The sequence below is a fragment of the Denticeps clupeoides genome, chromosome 6 (assembly GCF_900700375.1).
Source record: "Denticeps clupeoides chromosome 6, fDenClu1.1, whole genome shotgun sequence".
Lineage (NCBI taxonomy): Eukaryota > Metazoa > Chordata > Actinopteri > Clupeiformes > Denticipitidae > Denticeps > Denticeps clupeoides.
In genome coordinates, this window is record NC_041712.1 from 15,200,179 (window position 1) to 15,219,877 (window position 19,699).

Consider the following 19,699-nt stretch of genomic DNA (forward strand, 5'->3'; position numbering starts at 1 on the left):
AGAAGGCGAACCGGAAGTACAGGACACGTGACCCGTGACGCGGCGGACGGATATTTGGCCGTTTCTTTGCCACAAGGGCGTTCGGGGTAGACCGAACTTCCCCGAGAGTGGAAGACTACGAACGAACAATCGTAATAACGTTAATCGTATTGGATGTTTTTTCCCCCCTCTCTGCACACTCTTTGCCGTATTTTGTGCGTTGATGTAAATAACATGAAACAGATAAAAAAAAAAAAAAGCTTTCGTGTTTTCGTGGAAAAAGCATGTTGTACCCAGAACAAGTAGTGCCACCTTTCGGTAAAAAAACCGCATCACATGTAGCGTTATACAGACGAATTTATAACTATGAAGTGTAGTTTTTTTTATGGGCTTATTAATAAAAAGTTACTAATATTATTTCCGTGTACAGGCAAGAAAGCACACCTTTATTTATATAATCTTGGGGTTTTTGTTTAATTAACACAGTCCAAAGGCATTAAGGAAAATAACGTTTTATTTATTAACTCTTTTCTTTAAGAAAGCAGTACAAATCGCCATCCAGGACATGGTCTAACAAAGGCAGCAAGCTCCACAATATACACATTTATTGCATGTTCCAAATAAAATTCAAACACAGTAACACAAAGAATATAAATAGACATAAATCAAATAACTAAAATGCAACATTCACATTCAAATAAGTGATGTCTGAAAGGTCTGGTTTGCTTTTGTCATTTATACCTGATTTATGACACTGCCTGCAAGTCAGGTGAGTTCCACTGGAATACCTGTCCATTTTTTTTAATGCTGCTTGAACTTAGAATTGATTAAGGTGGGTGCAAAACACTCGCCAAGCTCTGATAAGGGCAGCTTGTTAAATCGGCATCGATTCGACCAGACTTATATTTTGCCAGCAAATTCCACTGGTTTTCAAATAGAGACTGTTCCAGCCTGGTCTCCAATCAAAGTCTCCATTCATAACTCACCTAGAGAAGAGCCTGTGCAGCCCAACACAATACACCAGTAGAAAGCAATACTACAGCAACCTTAAAACATCTGTAAATCTAACATGTAACACAATACGTTTTTCTTAAACCCCAAAGGGTAAATGCAGATTTTAATCTCTTATAAAGAGAGATGTAGACACTGGCAGAATTTTATCCTGATTAAAAATATATATAGTCTTTTTATAGTACATCAGTCGGAATAAAAAGTTGTCTGTTCTGTGGATGGATTGCCAAGCTGCTGTCCAACCAAACATGATCAAGAGCCACTAGGGGGCAGCGCCGATTTAAATGTCGTCACATCTGAAATAGTCTGGGCTATTCATAAGACTTCATTGATTTCATTGAATATTATACCAAATAAACATTTTGAATTTTAAAATTAGGTGAAAACTATGATACTGTAAAAGCCAAACTGTATACAAATCCAACCATAGACAGCTATTACTTGGTGGATAATTCAGTTATTCTAGGACTTTGCACAACGATAACAAAATGACAAAACATCCAGACTGTACAATAGGAATGGTTTTCTATCTATCAGAGAATTATGAATTGGGATAATCGTTATAGGAAAGAAACACCCCAGTAGCATACATCTTCTACTGCTGTATGGTTATAGGATCTGTTTTTTTTTTGTTTTGTCCTCTATCTAATTATCTGAAAATATGGTTGTGTATGGTTGACCAAATTAGGAAATAAACACTGATAATTATTAGCCTTCCAGCAAAAACACTTTGGTTTAGCAAATAGGGCAATACGCTGATGTCAGGAGTATTCAATATTGTCCCTTATTCAAGTTAAGGCCCAGTTTGTGCTTTTCTGATTTAAAAAAAAAAAAAAAAAAAAAAAAAAAAACTTGTAAACAGCTTTAAAAGAAAACAAAATGAAGCACCTAAAGTTGTCATCGTCCACCCAAAACACTACTAGGCTCACATGGCACATTTCATTAAATCCACTAAACCCAAATGTTCCAGGACGTTTTCAGTAACAGAGTTTCTGAGTGATTTAACACTGACCTTGAGTCTACACCCATTAAGTTCCACTGCAGTGATAAAAATAAAATGAAAAAAAAAAAAAAAAAAGTAGGGAGACAGAAGAAACTCCCATCTCAGGAACAGTTACCACAGCAACAACAGAACCAGTCAACAAGCCCTGTGAGGAGAACAGGAACATCTCCTGAGAAACACAGCCTCTACAAACCACTCTGAGGAAAACAAACAGCATGGGTAAAAGCCCAATAAATATTAAAAAAGAATAAGGTTTCAAAAGAACATTAAAATAACGCTATCACACCACACATATTTCGAAATGTGAACAACATGTATGAAAATGGGTATAAGCTCATGTCACACATTTAAAGGAAGAAAAAAAAAAAAAGATAAAACACTCTGAATTCTGCATAGTGTTTAAATATCTTCGACAGGTCAAAGAGCACAGCTCACAACGTCTGTTACTGGAACCCACTCAAGCACAAGTCTCTTTTTGTACCATGACGGCTGCATGCAGCAGGCGCTCCAGGCATGTGCGCACAGTGGGCTTGCTTACAGGGATGCAGCGCTCCAAGAAAGCCCTGCATGTGTCGTAGGGGCTGAAGGCCATCGCTTTCAATGGGCAAAGCAGGGGTGTTAAGGCATTTGGTACACCTGCAACACACCTCCAAACCTTTAGATTGAGTCACTCTGTGTGGGCGTTGCCAGCCTTCACCCCGGCCCTGCCGACCTGCAGCCAGGGCAGCTTTGCGCAGTTTTTGAAGAGCTGTTCTATTGCGATGTGTCTGACATGAAGCTCCGAGGCCAGAGAGTCTTTCTCCTGCACGGCTTCAGTCAACTCCTCAAACACCTCTGCATATAGAAACAGAAATACTGTACATTAGATAAAAATAATAATTATATTATATTGAGCACAATGAGATCAATGTCTTCTCTGATAGCTGGCCAAAGTGCAACTGCACATAAAGCACAGCAGTGATGTGATCAAGGAGATGCAAGCTCATCGCTCAGATAGTATGAGATGCATTTTCTGTGCAGTGAATGAGTAAGCTCAGGGGTAAATTCTCAGGGCTTCTTACTCTGTATCTGCAGCCGCAGCTGTCCGTTCAGTTGGTGGAGCTCATCAAGGCTCATTTTCAACACTGCCAACAGAAGAAACGCACAAATCAGCTATTGAAACACACACAAGGCTATGTTAAACATGAGACGGCAAAGAAGATGATATCCCTCTCAAGGACTTGAGTTGGCACAAACGTACTGGAAACCTTGCTGATATGATGCACAATTTGATATATTGAGTCTCCTACTGAACACAGAATAAAGCATAGAAAAAAAAAAAAAGACAGCAGGACAGTAATGGAGAATATTTTAGATTAAAAGGTCCCTTCATATCACAAAACCTAAAGAGACCTGTGTTTGAATCAGAGCTTAATAACAGTGGAAACAAGGTGAACGACAATGAACATTCTATTTTTTCGGTTTCATTTAACTGAAATAGGAGATGAAATCTGGAGGGCTGATAGGAGGGTAAATTCCTGCATCACCTGGATTAACCTGAACTATTCCCTCACACCATATACAGACTAAAGAAGTTTTAACCCCACAGCCATAAATGAAATGACTGCTGCTATAGAATGCACGCATTCATTATAATCTTTTGTTTACACTACTGGAAATATGCATCTCATCACTACCCTGCAATACATTACTGCCACACTGCACTCATGAAGCAGTACATTGTACAATCAATGCATGTTATTTGGACTCGCTACACTTTAACTTTAATCACTCACCATTTAATTAGATTTTTCCTTAACAGTCACATTCTGCTACATACTGTCAGTGCAGAATCTAGAGCCACTACCCAGTGATGTCTGTCTTATGTTCTCTCTTTGAACATAAACATTTGCTTGCATTTTTTGCTTGCTTACTTTTTTTTTTACCAGCCCAGTTCCAGTTTATATTCTTTTTAATGGGACTATGAAAGGGACTATGAAATGGATGAATAAAACCTTGAAGATCTTTGTGCAACACCATTAAGATAGCAAACTAATTTTGTTGAACCCTGTTCAATGGTAACAGTGTATAGTGTATATATTTGCTTTATTTTTGGTTTAATGATTTAAAGGTCCCATGATATGCTGATTTTGTAAGCTTTTTTTTGGTCCCCTAATCCTGTATCTGAAGTCTCTTTCTGAAATTCAGCCATGGTACAGAATTACAATGAGATTTCCCCAGGACGTGCTGTTTTGGCATGAAGCTTTAAATGATAAGGAGATAGGTGGAACAAAGAGGAGAGAGAGGGTGGGTCTGGCTTTTTAGGAAGTCTTGTCGGCGTAATAAAACGAACCCACTGGTTGTTCAGAGTCTTGTGTGAAGAAACTTAAAAAAAAAAAAAAAAAAAGCTGCTGCTCTCTGAATAGTGGAGCAGACTGGCCTGTCACCCGTCGACATTTCTAGCAACTGCAGAACCATAGACAGGCTAAGGGAACTCGCATTAATGTTAAATAATGTTAAGTGGAATTTTCGTGTCATGGGACGTTTAAGAAGTCTGTAATTTTGTATGACACCCTTAATGGTCAAGCGCCACTCACATTCTTCCTGGCTGCGTACAGGATGCCTTCTGGGCCGGACTCCGGCACCATCAGCTGTCTGCAGCGTTGTGTTCCAGTGTGCCACCCTCCGGTTCCCCTCCCAACCTTCCTGCAGCAACCGCAGGTCCTCATCCTCGTCTGTGTTGCACCCCAGCACGTCCTTGGTACAGTCGACCTCCCCTGTAATGTCACCAACATGATTCCAGCTTGGTGCGTACCGGGGCACCTGGGAGTCCGACTGGGGCAGCAGCTTTCGATCTCCTTGTCCTGGCTGACTGTAGCACCAGAGCTGGTGCTTTGAGCCTCGGAGTCCATCACCTGCAGGTTGGGTGTCTTTGTTCTGGGCGTACTGCACAATGCGGCTCAGTCGCTGGCTGAGGGCACGCTTTACACCCTCATAGGCGCTACGAGACGACTTGGCACTGGACAGCTTCTGGTTGGCGATAAGGTGGTACTTCTCAAAGCAGTCGCGGTGGCCACGAAGGGATCTGGAGTGGAGCAGAGTGGAGCTGCAGACACCTGTCAAAGGAGAGCTCAATTATAGCAGAACTGTACTCATGAGAGACATTCCAGTCAAAAACTGTTTCAAAAGTGATTCAACCGAAGCCTATAAAAACACACAGCCGTATACTCACCAGAAACCTTACCTACATACATTCCAGAGACGGCTCCGATTAAAAGAGTAAAGAAAAAATGGTCTATAATAATAATAATGTGGGATTACAATTTGAGATTTGATTGGCTGAATGGAGCCTAAATAACTGCACGTCACCAGTGTTTTTGGTAGCCTTGACTATTTGCACAATAGGGCATAAGATATTTTCAGATCGATTTATCAATCAATAAAGTCAAAGTCTAATTGACAAGTCATTTGATGACGTAATCACACAGATGCAGTGGAGGGATCTGCTGTTTAATCAGTCAGAGGTTTAACTCTAAAGTCCTCGGAGATGAGATGGTTCCCTGCAGTGCTAACATCATCCATGCAAGTGATTTCAGATGGCCGTGTATTGATCTTGTACTGTTCAACACCAACTTGCAGATTTTACAGGTCACCGTGCTGTTTCTGTGTCAGGAGTACAGTATGCCCATACATGTGTGATGTGTCACCAACTCCCTCGGCTGCCATGTCTATTGTCTTACTGTGCTAATACCCAATTATGCATCAACGTACCGCCCTTTTTATGAGGTGACTGTAATAATAAGTCAAGAAAGCATGTCAGCATGAGCCAATCAGAGGCAGCGATTGCATTGTGTACACAAGTGCGCACCCAGAGAGAGAGGGGGAATAAAACACGAAAAATACATTTATCCCATGGAACTGAGGTTTTCTGATGTTAATGGCTATGGGCAAGTTTGGGGAAAGAAAGGGATATGACTCCATCCCAAAGAAGAATATCTGCTGAAGAAGCATGTTTCTGAAAGCACGATCTCCAGGGCATCACCTGTGCGGTCGTATAAAGCGATTCAGAGCGCCAGTGGCTGACAAAAGCATTCCAAAGCCAAAAGCTGCTTATCGCACAGAGGATTAGAGGAAATAGACTGGTCTACAGATTCAGTCATCTGAAGAGACACCTGCCTACTACAGACAATGAGTCAATCCCTTTAAGCGAATGAACCTTAATACAATCAAAGAGCAGGACAGTTGACTGAACAATGTGCACTGGGGGGGGACAGCTTCAGATAATGTTTAAAATAATAATAATAATAATAATAAAGGGGCAAGTACATTATTTAAATTGATCAATTAACATCATGCATTGTGTCCTAAGGAGCACATTATTGGTTGAGTGCTTGTGCACTCAACACCTACACACCAAAACTACACATGAGCAAACCTATCTAACAGCATCAGAACTGTTGAGAAGAGCAAAAGCAGAAGAGCAGTATAGACTTGGAAGATCTTGAGTGTGTGAATAATGAAAGCGTGGGTATGAGCAACAGAAACTGTGATAGTCACAGGAACCACCAAACCTTCTGAAAACCTAAGGCCCGCAGATGACATCCTGTTGTCGGTCAGCACTGTAAATATCAGAAGATACACGAGGGTCGTGGACTGCTTCAGGAGACGACCTCAGTCTAAACAACCTTCCACTAAATTAGGGCAGGGAAGAATGAGAGCTGTGCGTGCGTGTGTAGGAGACATGGACGCATGTAGAGTGTTTTTAGTTTTGCATTTTCATACATTCAAAGTCGGTGAGGAAATCTAGGCTCACTGTACAGATGAAAGAACAGTGATAAATGCATAGAACATTGTCTCAGGGGGCAGTGATGGCCTAGCGGTCAAGGAGGCGGCCCCGTAATCAGAAGGTCTTGCGGGTTCGAATACCGGGAGGTCAAGGTGCTCCCCGGGCGCCTGTCATGGCTGCACACTGCTCACCAAGGGTGATGGTTAAAAGCAGAGGACACATTTCGTTGTGTCACCGTGTGCTGTGCTTTGCTGTAGTGTTTCACAATGACAACCACTTCACTTTCACTCATGCAGACTCATATGCTACTGGAACTACTTTTTAACTAGATTTTTTTATGCCACCGCCAGAAAATCACCAAGCAATGTCATTATGATCATAATGATAGTGGTAGTAGTGGTATGGTAGTGGTAGTAGCCTAGTGGGTAACACACTCGCCTATGAACCAGAAGACCCGGGTTCGAATCCCACTTACTTTACTTTACTTTACTTTATTTAGCAGACGCTTTTATCCAAAGCGACTTACAATAGGAAGACACCAGCAATTCTCGTTCGATTTCTATAGAATATCGAGTTTACAAACTAAGAGCCCTGATAAGGCTTAGACTTGTCATTGAAGAGCATGCTCGGGGATTGTTGGGTGCTAGACTAAGAAAAATTATAATGTATTTATACATTTTGTATTTGTTTATTCAATGTGTACGCATGTGCTTGTGTAAGTGTTAGATTTGTCTGTAATATTTTTGGAATAAGAGGGTTTTCACCTTCTTCTTAAAAGTGGTGATAGTCTCGGCTAGTCGTGTGGAGGAGGGCAGGTTGTTCCACCAGCCAGGGACAACAACGGAGAACAGACATGATTGGAATCGGAGACCCCTTGAAGAAGGAATTTTTAGTCTCCTTACTACCATTGTGTCCCTGAGCAAGACACTTAACCCTAAATTGCTCCAGGGGGGGACTGTCCCTGTAACTACTGATTGTAAGTCGCTCTGGATAAGGGCGTCTGATATATGCTGTAAATGTAATGATTATGCAATGCAGAATAGTTTTTGTAATTGACTGAGAAAAGCTCTCTTTCTCAACCATCATACAATTTCCCCCAACACCCTCAAGGCTCCTTTTCTAAACTGGAGGAAGTGGCCACTATACCTCCTATGTGAGCAAAATTCTCATTAACTGCACCATTTCAAAGAAGACCGTGAGGCTGCTGGCCAAGAGAATTTCCTCATCAGTCACACAACTACAATAATCAGCTAAAGCCAACACACTTACAGGAAGCCTAATGCATGGTGTCCGAAAGCTATGTTCTTTTTTTGTGACAACATTTAGGATACAAGAACACAAAACATTTTATGCCACAAACTAAGAGTCTCTCCATTTTTTTAGCTGAACTAATATTCAAAAGCCAGTCAGATGCCTCCTAACACAAAAACACAAATTACTGAACCACTACCTGCATCCTGTTCCCTGCAATCATCCAGGCTTGTTCTTGGCAACAGAGAGCCGGAAGGAACACTTCAGATTCCTACTCCAGACGAAAAGACCTTCGGTAAACTCACACACACACACACACACACACACACACACACAACAGGGGCCAAGCAGCATTCTTTAACACTGGGGGAAAAACAGACAAATGAAAGGTTGTGTTGCATATGTATGTGGGTTCGTTGCTGTTTGTGTTTCTTTTTGGTGCAGTTTGGGGACCTGATTGGTGGCATCTGCCTATTGGCTGGGACTGAAGCCTGTGCTTTTAGCAGTTATTCCACCTCGTTCGATGAGGGATCGCAAACCAGAAGTGCACCGCTGCCACCTGCCACACACACGTTGTCGGCCCGAGCATGGCACTCCCAGTTCGCACTGTTACCGCTCCCCTCTGGGGCGTGAACCCCCACAAACGTCGGGAGAAGTTGTGGTTTATGCTGGTCCGATCCGTTTGTCTGTCTTGCATTCATCCAATGTCATTATTGTTTTAGAATTCTTTCTTTTTGTATTATTTGTGTCTTTAAAATCTTGGCCATATTTCACTGCATTTTGAATCCCCACGTTTATTTGTTAACGTCCCCATTACCCCAAGAACGTGACGTAATATCGCCTCAAAGAAAAATATTAGTGGTGCAATTGGAAATTATTATTATTATTATTAAAACAATAAAAACAACATCTACTTCTGTTATCCTATTTCACCTACCACAGAAGCATAGTGTTACATTCTGTTCTTAAGAAGACAAAACCAGGAAAGAATTTTCTGTAGAATTTCATCAAGTCTTTACTATTACTCATTAGGTTACATACCAGTGGAGTTTTATTAAAACAAACACCAAGTAACTGTAACCAAGTAAAGTATGGTGTTAAGGACCGCGTCCTTGGTATAATTCTTCTGAATGAGATTCTCCGCTTGGGCTGGAATTGGGCCATACTCTCAAAAGAGACACCTATTTTTAGCTGGGAGTTCAGAGTATGTGTGTATGTGGGTGTCCACCTTGCATTCTATCAATTCTGGGTGAAAGACAAGTCATTTCATAATGTTTCCACAGGTATCATTATGTGGAAAAAGGCTGCCACAGAAAGTCAACGAAGACTTCATTTTGCAAATAGGTAGGTTCAGTTTTATCATTTTTGTGTTTTGATATCTATTAGCACTGGTGTTGATACTTAAATTAGTTTCACGGAAACCACCGGCAGAACAATTTTCAATAGGCATTGCAGCGGGCAACCCCACACCGTCTACCTGGAGGACCCAATGTTTACATGAGACACATAATCAACATAATAAACATAATTATGCAGCACCAAGCTTCCTAGAAAATGTAAAAAGCAAGAGCACTGTATTTCAGATATCAGATGAACGAGGAAAACCAAAAGATGTGGACAAGTCAATTTGCAAGAAGTGCTTTAACATTGTGACTATCAAAGTAAGTGGCATTAAAAATTTTTGCAAAACATTTGAAACATTGCATGCAATCGGTGACAACTCAATGCCAGACTGCATAGTAAAAATAAAAGAACTTGTGAGGCCTTTTCCAAATGAATAGATAATACAGATTACTGACTCATTCTAAAGCAACATTTTTTGCAGTTGTGCTCAAGATGTAGGTACTTAAAACATTATGCATATTCCCTACCTTCAAGTATTTTCTGTCTTTTTATTTACCAGATTATTTTTATGTATAAAGTTAATTTTGAAACAATATACAATGTCTGAAGTTTACATGTGTAGAAGCCCTAACCCTAAGTGCTCAGTGACCTCTAAGCCTCTAAAATACCCTTAACCCACACATCACCATCAGGCCTGAAGCAAAATAAACCGATCAGTGCGTGACAACTTTTAGTAATAAAATGCATTAAAACCTCCACATCCAACAGACAACACTGGCACATGCACATGAGTTTAAAAAGAGTACGTCTGCAGATTACACTCTCACTGGCTAAGCAGCTTAGTCACCAGAACTCATACAGATTCAGTCTCTTGCTCTCCTTCACACACGTACGTGCGGCTGTGAATCAGCCTCTTAGAGACACAGGTAGGTTAAATCAGGCTTAAGAGGTCAGGCACTGTCCACAAGTATTACAACTGAGAGATGTGTGACATTTTCAATGTTGCATCATCCCCAAGGAAATGTAGACACATGACAGACACAAGAAGAGGTCATACTGAGAACAGAAATCCCCCAAGGAAGTACGTGTACAGTGACTGACTTTAAGTGGACCACCAAATCTTACGTAGTGTTAATTTTTACTACAAAAATACAAATAACGAAAAAACACTTAAAGAAAGTTAAAGACAGAGTGCAGTTATAGTTACAGTATGTACTGTGTCTAAGAATCATCGGGGCAGTGGAAAGAATCGGCCCCGTAATCAGAAGGTTGCTGCCTCTTCACAAGGTGCCTCTTGGGACAACTAAATTAGCTTTATTACTAGTCAGCTTTATACCCACAGTTATCTACATATTAATAAAAAACTTGCAACAGTGCTTAAATCTCCAAAAGGTAAAATAACAAATGGCAATTTACAGTTAATTACACACTAATATGAATATTGCAATTACTTATTAATCTAATTGGTGGATATAAACAAAATTACACTTGAAGAGGGCCGACTGCAAATCCTTGACAGACCTAGGACAGAAAACAGTAAAGGGGCTGAGCAATCAGCACTAAATACAGCAGCACCTTCCTGCTCTGCGCCCCTGGAATCTGGCAAACTCACGTATTTCACATGCCACACAAAGCTGAATGCGAGAACAGATAGGATGGGGCGCGCTGTGTTACCTATGGGTCTGATAATGTAACGGCCGACTCTGCAGATCCGCTTCTCCCAACAGCGTGTCGCCACATTTAATCTGCGCTGTTCCCACTTCAGGAGAAAACACTTCCCCTCAAATAAATGAAATGCACAGATGCTTCTGTATGCACGTAAACAGAAGCCACCAGCCATGCTTCTTCCGGAGCATTCCCTCACCACAATGACGTCCTGTGTCGCATCGGCTTGGTCCACCGGCAAAAATTCCTCCGCTATTATGTAACGGGATGAGACAATGCTTTTTCAATAGAGCGGAACTGTTGCTGTCAGTTCTAGAGAACCCGCTCGGCCGCGTTCAAGAACAGACTCAAGCCTCTACAGTTAACGGCCGATGACTGGATCAAACAACCAGGCACGTCCAAATAGCGCCATTGTCTGGCACACCGTGGCTTCCAGGTTGGCCCAGGGTACCTGACAGGTCGGGCACCTATGCAGAACATGCACTAAGGACACTGGGAGAGGCAAACATGCACAAGCAGGCACTATCACCCAGGTGTTCTGCAGAAAGCGACAGGATGGGAGTAAAGGCCGGGAATAACGGCAACATAAAAATAACCTCTGCGCTCTCGGCAACTCATCTAGTAAAAATATGTCTGCCCATGCACACATACATGTTTGTTTTTGCATTGTTGTGAGGACTGTGGTAATAAATATAAAGTCTGCTGTGCCAACGTAACTCAACTTAACACACAAAGTCCTTTTTTTAAGCACTGAATGGGCTGTCACTGACGACTCGGATACGGATTAAGCAAATACAGATATGGAACGGGTGAGAATTATTTTCCAGACTTGTTGACAATATTTGGTGCTAGCCGAGCCCATTGCCAAAGTGTCAACATGGGGGTAAGGGGTGGTCCCAAATCTGCCATCTGCTAAGCAGAACTAACTGCGGTGGGCTGAACAGGTGTGTGTGTAAGTCAGAGAAACGCAGTTTGAAAATGCCTCTTCACAAGCAAGCTTTTACAAACCAGGCTTAAGTCAGTTATATAAAAATGGCAGCTGGTTCAATTCAATTCATGAATCCAGTGATTCTTATAAATGTGTTTTTTTTTTGGCATTGTATTTACATATAAAAATGAATGTTATTATCAAGCTTGCTATAAAATTCAGCAACGTATATGAATAGCAAACTGGTGGTAAATGTAGGAAGAGTGATGAATGGCTGAAAAGAAGCGTGAGTGTGAGTACGTGGAATGTAATGACATGTCCAAGTCAAGGCAGCGATGCTTTAAGAGGCCTGACCTTCTCTGCAGAAAAAAAAAAAAATTTAAAAACGTGGGCTGCGGAGGTGAATCAGCCGTAGGACTGTGCATTTTATCAGCCTGCAAATGCTGGAGAGAAGTCAGCTGCGATCCTCTCATCTCTTCGTCTTTAAACATTCATAAGCATGCAGAGCACCGTGCTCATGAATATTCATCTCGGATAACGAGGCAGCAATTGCCTGACGCTACCAGTATGTTCTCTCATGCCCCTGCTTTTCTGCATGAGCTGCTCACTTGGAAAGGACCAAAGCAGACAAGCTGCATGACTCCCTTTGTTCTGCAGTCGATGTGGGGAAATGCAGACAGTGCAGTCAGACAGACTTTCAGCGTTAGCTAAAGAAAAACATGGAGTTAAAAAACAGATAGCTCCTATTCAAAGATGGCAAAGAAGAAATCCGTGACAAAGGACAAACTGTGCTGATGACGTATATCAGCTTCCATGCACTGATGACATCTCATGTGAACTTTTGCACAGATTATTAATGAGTTGACCAAACAGGTCCAAAAGATACAACATGTGTTGTACAATGCAGAAGCCAGCTGATACACAGTAAAATTTTTATAATATAACAGTACAGTAGTGCAATAAACAGAGTTGAAAAGAAAGACAAGCAGAAATACTGAATAAAATATAGAGAACAAAATATATACAGTGTTATATACAGTGTTATAAAATATATGTGTTTTATAGGGCAAGAAATGGCCCTAGTCTTCTTCTCCCTGCAAGTAACATGAAGAATTCTCTTAAAAGTAGCTGCCAATCTGAAAAGCTGCAATCCCATTAAAAACGTGCACTTCAGACGAACACTGGAATTCTGAAGTGGTGCAACAAGCAGAGGGCCACAAGAGCACTGTTAGTGATGTTCAAGATAATCTTCTCTTTGATGGAGCCAAAGGCTCCTCGCTCACTTTAATGGACTTCTGTTCATTTTACCATCATCCATAAAAGAAATGTATGTTGGTGTGGCTTTACATATATATAATGTAATTACGTATGAGTGAAAAAAGAAAAGAAAATGTAACTCTCGGTAACTCAGTCCAACACTTTTAAATGTCTAGTTCCTGAGATCAATCTTTCGCCTTCTCACCTTCGATGCTGAGCTCAAAACAAATATGGCAGAATGACAATGTTCCCGTGTCTGTCTCCAGTTTGCACACACTGCAGATGTTGTCATCATTCAGGTCTATGTTCACAAACTGCTCCTCTTCATCCATGGTGTTTCTAAAAAGGAAGCGAAACCAGTGGGCTGCAGTGAGTGTCAAACACCTCCACACTGCCACAAATGGAGCAGGTTAACACACTTAAAATGTAAATGGACGGATGCTGACAAAGCTGCGTTGAGAACAAAATCCACATGGACCCAAGTGCTGGATGATAATGTATTTCAAATTGACTAATTTAACATTATAAATGTTGACAATGCAGTACTAACCGAGCAATACAGAGAATATGTCACCATTACATTTTAGTGTTAAAGGGTAAATGTAGTTCATACTATAGTCAGTGGTTTTTCCCCATGTGTTGCTCATTGTTAGGACTGAGCAATGAAGTCAAAGAGGCATTATATACCATAAATATAGCAGTGACATGAACAACCTGCTCAACTGAATGGCTGCATGTTTTGTGGTCTTAATATTATGGCCGGTCACAGTCAGTCATTCTACACAACGTGCCAACTGGTTCCCTCTTCAAAGAAAAGACAGCAAGGGTGTGTTGAATTTTGCACAATAGAGGGCAAAAAAGACTAAAGGAAGACTCAGAATGCCTTATTTGGCAAACGGGGGGGCTTTGTCCGAGACAATGTTGTACATTTTAGAAACAGCATCAACATACAGTACAGGCCAAGAGTTTGGACAAACCTTCTCATTCAATGCGTTTTCTTTATTTTCATGACCATTTACATTGTTAGATTCTCACTGAAGGCATCAAAACTATGAATGAACACATGTGGAGTTAAGTACTTAACAAAAAGTGGAGACCTGGCCTCCACAGTCACCAGACCTGAACCCAATCGAGATGGTTTGGGGTGAGCTGGACCACAGAGTGAAGGCAAAGGGGCCAACAAGTGCTAAACACCTCTGGGAACTCCTTCAAGACTGTTGGAAAAACATTTCAGGTTTTCCAACACCTCTTGAAGCTCATTGAGAGAATGTGGCTATTTTGAAGAAACTAGAATATAAAACATGTTTTCAGTTATTTCACCTTTTTTTGTCAAGTACAAAACTCCACATGTGTTCATAGTGTTGATGCCTTCAGTGAGAATCTACTAATGTAAATGGTCATGAAAATAAAGAAAAGACATAGAATGAGAAGGTGTGTCCAAACTTTTGCCATGTGTGATAGGATGTTCAAAATGTATTTTGACTCATTACACATCACACACACACACACACACACACACACACACACACACACACACAGGTCTTAAACATACATCTGTCTCTTGAACATGCAGGCGAAAAAAAGAGGAATTAATAAACAGGCTAATGCTAATTTACACACTAACAAGGAGCTTAAAATGAGTCACAAAAGCTCTTCATTCAGAAATAACAAATTCAATTTCTTCTTTCCCCCTAAAAATATTCATCGTTTTACTTCAAGTAAGAAAAGCAGAAGAAAACTAAGGAATATGTTTCCAGTACTCACCATAAAGGGGTCCAAACTAGTGCGATAAAACCAATGGCAGCGCCCATGGAGGTTCAGAAGAACCTAAATTTACAGGAGAGAAGAGGATGAATACTAGAGTCCAGGGTCTATGGCATTCACTGGGGTCTGGACTATTTACAACAACTTATCCTGGTACAGCATTACGAGATCCGAGCAACAGGTTCTCACCTTCACCTTACAGTCTCAAACCTAGAATTCTTCTACATAAAATTGTATGAAAAAAAAAAAAACACAATAAAGCATCCTTACCCTCCACGTACAGACTATTCCATTTTCTTCCAGACATACGCATGCTTACTACAACATTATTAAAGTCAAAAACGAAACCAATATTTACCACAAACAAAAATTCTTACTACTTGTCCATTTCCAGATCCAATGGAGCTCATCGACCAACGTGGGAAGGTGTAATCAGCCCTGCTCGGTATAATACCAGACCACGACCACGCAGGAAATAAAACTACGACGTGAACCATTTACCTGAACAAGACGTCGCGTTACTTAACAAGCCGAGCAGCTCTGGTCGGAAGTAAAGAGTTCGTACAAACTCTCTGGCTAGCCTAGCATCCCGGCTAACTGTGCGCTAGCGCGACGAGTCGTGACCGTTATACCCTCACAAGTTGACACTGGCCAAAACCCCGCGGTCAGCGTCGCTGGCGTGACGGCTGAAGGGACGGGCGACGCGGGGGAAAGGGGGACAAATCACGCGGAGAGCCACGTCGCCGGCGGCGCGGCGCGGCGCGGCGCTACCTCAGACATTCAGCTGGACGGCGGGACGCGGTTCTCGGCGCAAGCCTCCGTCCGACTCGGAGAGCAGCGGCGCGGTCGCGGAGCACGGCCCGCGGGAGGCGGGGGGGGAAGTCCCCCGCGTCCGGACCGAACCAAGTGAGAACGGAGGGGGCGCTCGTTCAACACACCGTGCACGATTGCCATTTGCGTGCGTCGCGGGAGCTACAGTTGCGTCCTATGAATATGTTTTAAATATTGAAATGTTAGATGTGACATATTTATCCATTGATAGTACGTGGGCGTGCCAAATTACGTCACGCGTGATCTGGGAGGACCCCTCGTCGTCCTCACCGCGGAGCGTCTCGAAACGTAGCTGTTGGCGCACGCTGAGGGTAAACAGCAGCGATTGTAGAACGACGTGAAAGGCTGTGGAGGTCCTGTTTTAAACTTTCCCCTTAACTTACGTCAGATGAACATTCACACGAATATATGGTTTTACAGTGGAAAAAGGATCGGGTCAGGCAATATTCTACACAATATCTGAAAACTCATCTAATTCCATCATATTGCACGTAATCGACTATTTTATAGAACACCTGCGTTGGGTATACAGGTTTACGGTTTATTTCTATTAGATAGATGGGGGGGGTCAGAAATAAAGGAGAGTTTTTTTTCTTAACTTTTCCGTCCATACAAAGCCACTGTAAACAGTGAATGATGTGAACGACGCTGTTTACATACTCAAATAAAAGTATTCACTTCCTAGTTTTGGTTTACAACATGATGTATTGAATTCGGCAAATAAAGCAGAACATTTGGAGTAAATTAGGCCACATCAGTCTAACCTGGTATTCTCGGGATACACGGAAGCTAAATTAAAGTTTCGCCCGAACAGGGACTTGAACCCTGGACCCTCAGATTAAAAGTCTGATGCTCTACCGACTGAGCTATCCGGGCTCTGGACAGAACGAGCCCAGGGGGCGCTAATGAAAAAAACGACCTGTTTCAGACTATTGCGCCTCACTGCGAGATTTTTTTTTTAACGTAAAAGGCTGGAAAACGCTTACAAATAATAATAATAATAATAATAATTTACCTCTGGCCACAAACACATTACAACAAGAGACATAAATAAATGTAAATTATTGTCCGCATATTATATTATATTGAACCAATTTCATTATGTGTCTGTATAATACAATATGATAAACATCAGGGAGCAACACATAGAATACAGTACAGATAGATTTTTCACTGAAGGCATCAAAACTATGAATGAACACACGTGGGTTTATGTACTTAACAAAAAGTGCATAAACGGTCATGAAAATAAAGAAAACACGTTGAATGAGAAGGTGTGTCCAAACTTTTTTGGCCTGTACTGTATATAGTATTATATGAGCTATATGGGACGCATATGGCATGGACTGTTGTTTAAGACTAACCAAGGAATGCCGGCGATAACAGTGCAAGAGCTGATCGGTGCTGCTTCTTTCATCCTGTGCCAAATTCACTCTGCCAGAGACCCTTTCATCTGGTTGTGGGATAATAAGCAGCTTCCTCGCTGTCGCTTGTTAACTGAACAACTACAAAAAAACCCCACACAGCACAGTGAATAAAAAGTGTGAATATGTTTAAAATGCAACGACCAAAAATGCAGTAATGCCTGAAGGAATGCCTACATTGTTATATTATTATTTTACTCAGATCCTATAGTGCCTCCTTCTGGTCAGAAGATATTTTGAGTCAACCTTTTTGGACATTTTGGACGTTTTGGACGTTTTTTGTAGTATCCTCGCATGCATTCTTTTGAATGGCACCAAAATATTATGCTATTTAAACTGAGACTCCACATAACAACAACCAATACCAAGTCCATCCATCAAGTCCAAATCCAAATGCGTATTTTGGGTTCCTCCTACGAGTTAACTGCTAAACACTTTGCTTTTTTTCCCCGAAACTAAACCTATAACCTGATTGTGGAACTGCACGTATGGGCGTCCAGAAACAATCAAGCAAACATCACTGAAGGTTGAACACAACAACACAGCTGACTGTACCAGAGTACTACAGAGTTCCTGAAGATGGTGCCAGTTTGACTGGTAAATGGATTATCTCATATTGTAAAGTTTTTAGAAAATGTCACATTTATGGCAGCAATAAAATAAATGAAATGTTCACAGTTGTACTGGAAGTGGAAAGCACACAATAATAGTTATAAAATTAAAATAAAAATGATATATGTGTGTGTGTGTGTGTGTGTGTATATATAATTTTTATATATAACTCCATATACAGCCCCCCTGAACACATTCAAATAAAATGAAATAATAATATAAAAATATAATAAAAAAAAAATAATAATAAATATATATATATATATGTGTGTGTGTGTGTGTATTCTTGCGATGAGCCTTCTGCAGGCGGCCGTACCTGCTGTGCCATGAACCATGCATACTCCCCGGCGGTACGTCGCTCATGCTAGCTGAGACAGGATTTTTACAGGCCCCGGCTTGCCTCGCACGGCACAGTCGTCTCCGGGCTGGACGGGCAAGTTTAGTCAATTCTCCAGAATAAAGGCATCTACTCACTCCAGGCCGCCGTACAGATTCCAGGTTTAGATTAGGGCTGCTTTTGCCTGAAAGAGGTCGCAAAGTTGACTTGCCATAAATTGCAGGCGTTTTTTGATGAAAATAATTATGAGACTGGTTTAATTCACATGTAAATAATTATGAAGGTGTGAGAAGTTCAGCACAATCAGGAGGACTCCTTTAGTTGATGAAATGTCACCGACTCTCCTCTGTTTGTCACGTGTTGGTAATACATGCTACATAGTTCTTAAGTGGAAATATTTAAGCATAGGTAAAATAATTATCATTGAGGCATCAGGACACATGTCACCAGATTAAAGGAAGTAGTCAGTCGGTTCACAAAGAATAAGTGTATGTATCAGAAGAGAATCTGAGAAAGCATGCTTTATACAAACTTATACATAATTGTTTATAGATTTACACTTCTGCATACTTTTTACCTTTGACATGTTGCTAGATAATTACATTTATTTGTGTTCTTACATGGTTCTTAACATTGCTGATTGCTGAGAAAATTAGCAAACGGTAAACTTCCCACCCAAACAGGGACTTGAACCCTGGACCCTCAGATTAAAAGTCTAATTTAAGCGAGGAAAGAATTTGACTACGAGAACGGCCTAATTTATCTGTAAATCATAACAAGAAGACCACTTTTAAAGTTGGTGAAATCCACTGGGGTTTGGGGCTGTATAGCTGATACATCAGGATATGTGTCACCAGATGTAGATGAATCAGGATGAGTCATTCTTTTGAAGTAGATCTTACAAAGAACAGGTTAGTATGTGTGTGTTCATCAGTTTACCTGAGAAAATGATACATCTTTATACATATATACTCCAGATTTCTGGAAATCAGATACCTTTTCCAAAGACAGATGCCTTTAAAAACAATGCGATTACTAATTTTTAAAAATATTTCAGATCTTGTTGTGAAAAGTCTCACATTTAATGTTACTTGATATTACGTCTCATATGCTCACTTTTTATATATATATAACTTTGAACTTTCCTTGAGCACCAAAAACTTTCCTTGTGTAGTTGTTTGCAGAATAAAATTCTAATGATCCTATTAATGGCAAAATACCCTTCCTGTGAGATGTGTATGAAAAAGATAAAAAACACATTTTTCATAGTACCCAGCAACGTCATTCATTTTGCCAGCCTGTGTAGATTTTACTCGCCTTCAGTTTTAAAATCCACCATAAATAGACTTGCCGCCCGAACAGGGACTTGAACCCTGGACCCTCAGATTAAAAGTCTGATGCTCTACCGACTGAGCTATCCGGGCTCTTGTACAGACAGGAAAAAATAATCAGTAACATTGCCAAGACTAGTTAACAGAGTTACATTGTCTCAGTTTTAATGTATTTCCAGCTGTATTAGATAATTTCC

The 19,699-nt window shown here is 41.0% G+C and overlaps 1 protein-coding gene and 2 non-coding genes across 8 annotated transcripts; all 3 read right to left on the bottom strand.

Annotated features, from left to right (window-relative positions):
• Positions 1-1,835: 1,835 nt before the first annotated feature.
• c6h21orf91 (chromosome 6 C21orf91 homolog) lies at positions 1,836-15,955 on the bottom strand. 6 transcript variants are annotated; one of them, XM_028984870.1, is made up of 6 exons: positions 15,906-15,955; positions 14,968-15,030; positions 13,409-13,542; positions 4,570-5,088; positions 3,055-3,117; positions 1,836-2,827 (listed from the first exon to the last, which is right to left on the bottom strand). In XM_028984870.1, exons 3-6 carry the CDS (start codon positions 13,533-13,535, stop codon positions 2,661-2,663), a joined length of 876 nt encoding a protein of 291 aa, XP_028840703.1. In that variant the 5' UTR covers positions 13,536-13,542; positions 14,968-15,030; positions 15,906-15,955; the 3' UTR covers positions 1,836-2,660. The 6 variants fall into 6 exon arrangements, with proteins under 6 accessions (XP_028840703.1, XP_028840698.1, XP_028840702.1 ...); XM_028984865.1 differs by lacking the exon at positions 15,906-15,955 and adding an exon at positions 15,739-15,823; XM_028984869.1 differs by lacking the exon at positions 15,906-15,955 and adding an exon at positions 15,469-15,730.
• A 646-nt stretch (positions 15,956-16,601) lies between these two features.
• On the bottom strand, positions 16,602-16,674 carry trnak-uuu (transfer RNA lysine (anticodon UUU)). Its single transcript has one exon. It is a non-coding gene; the product is annotated as a tRNA-Lys (tRNA).
• Positions 16,675-19,522: 2,848 nt separating this feature from the next.
• Positions 19,523-19,595, bottom strand: trnak-uuu (transfer RNA lysine (anticodon UUU)). Its single transcript has one exon. It is a non-coding gene; the product is annotated as a tRNA-Lys (tRNA).
• Between the last annotated feature and the right edge of the window lie 104 nt (positions 19,596-19,699).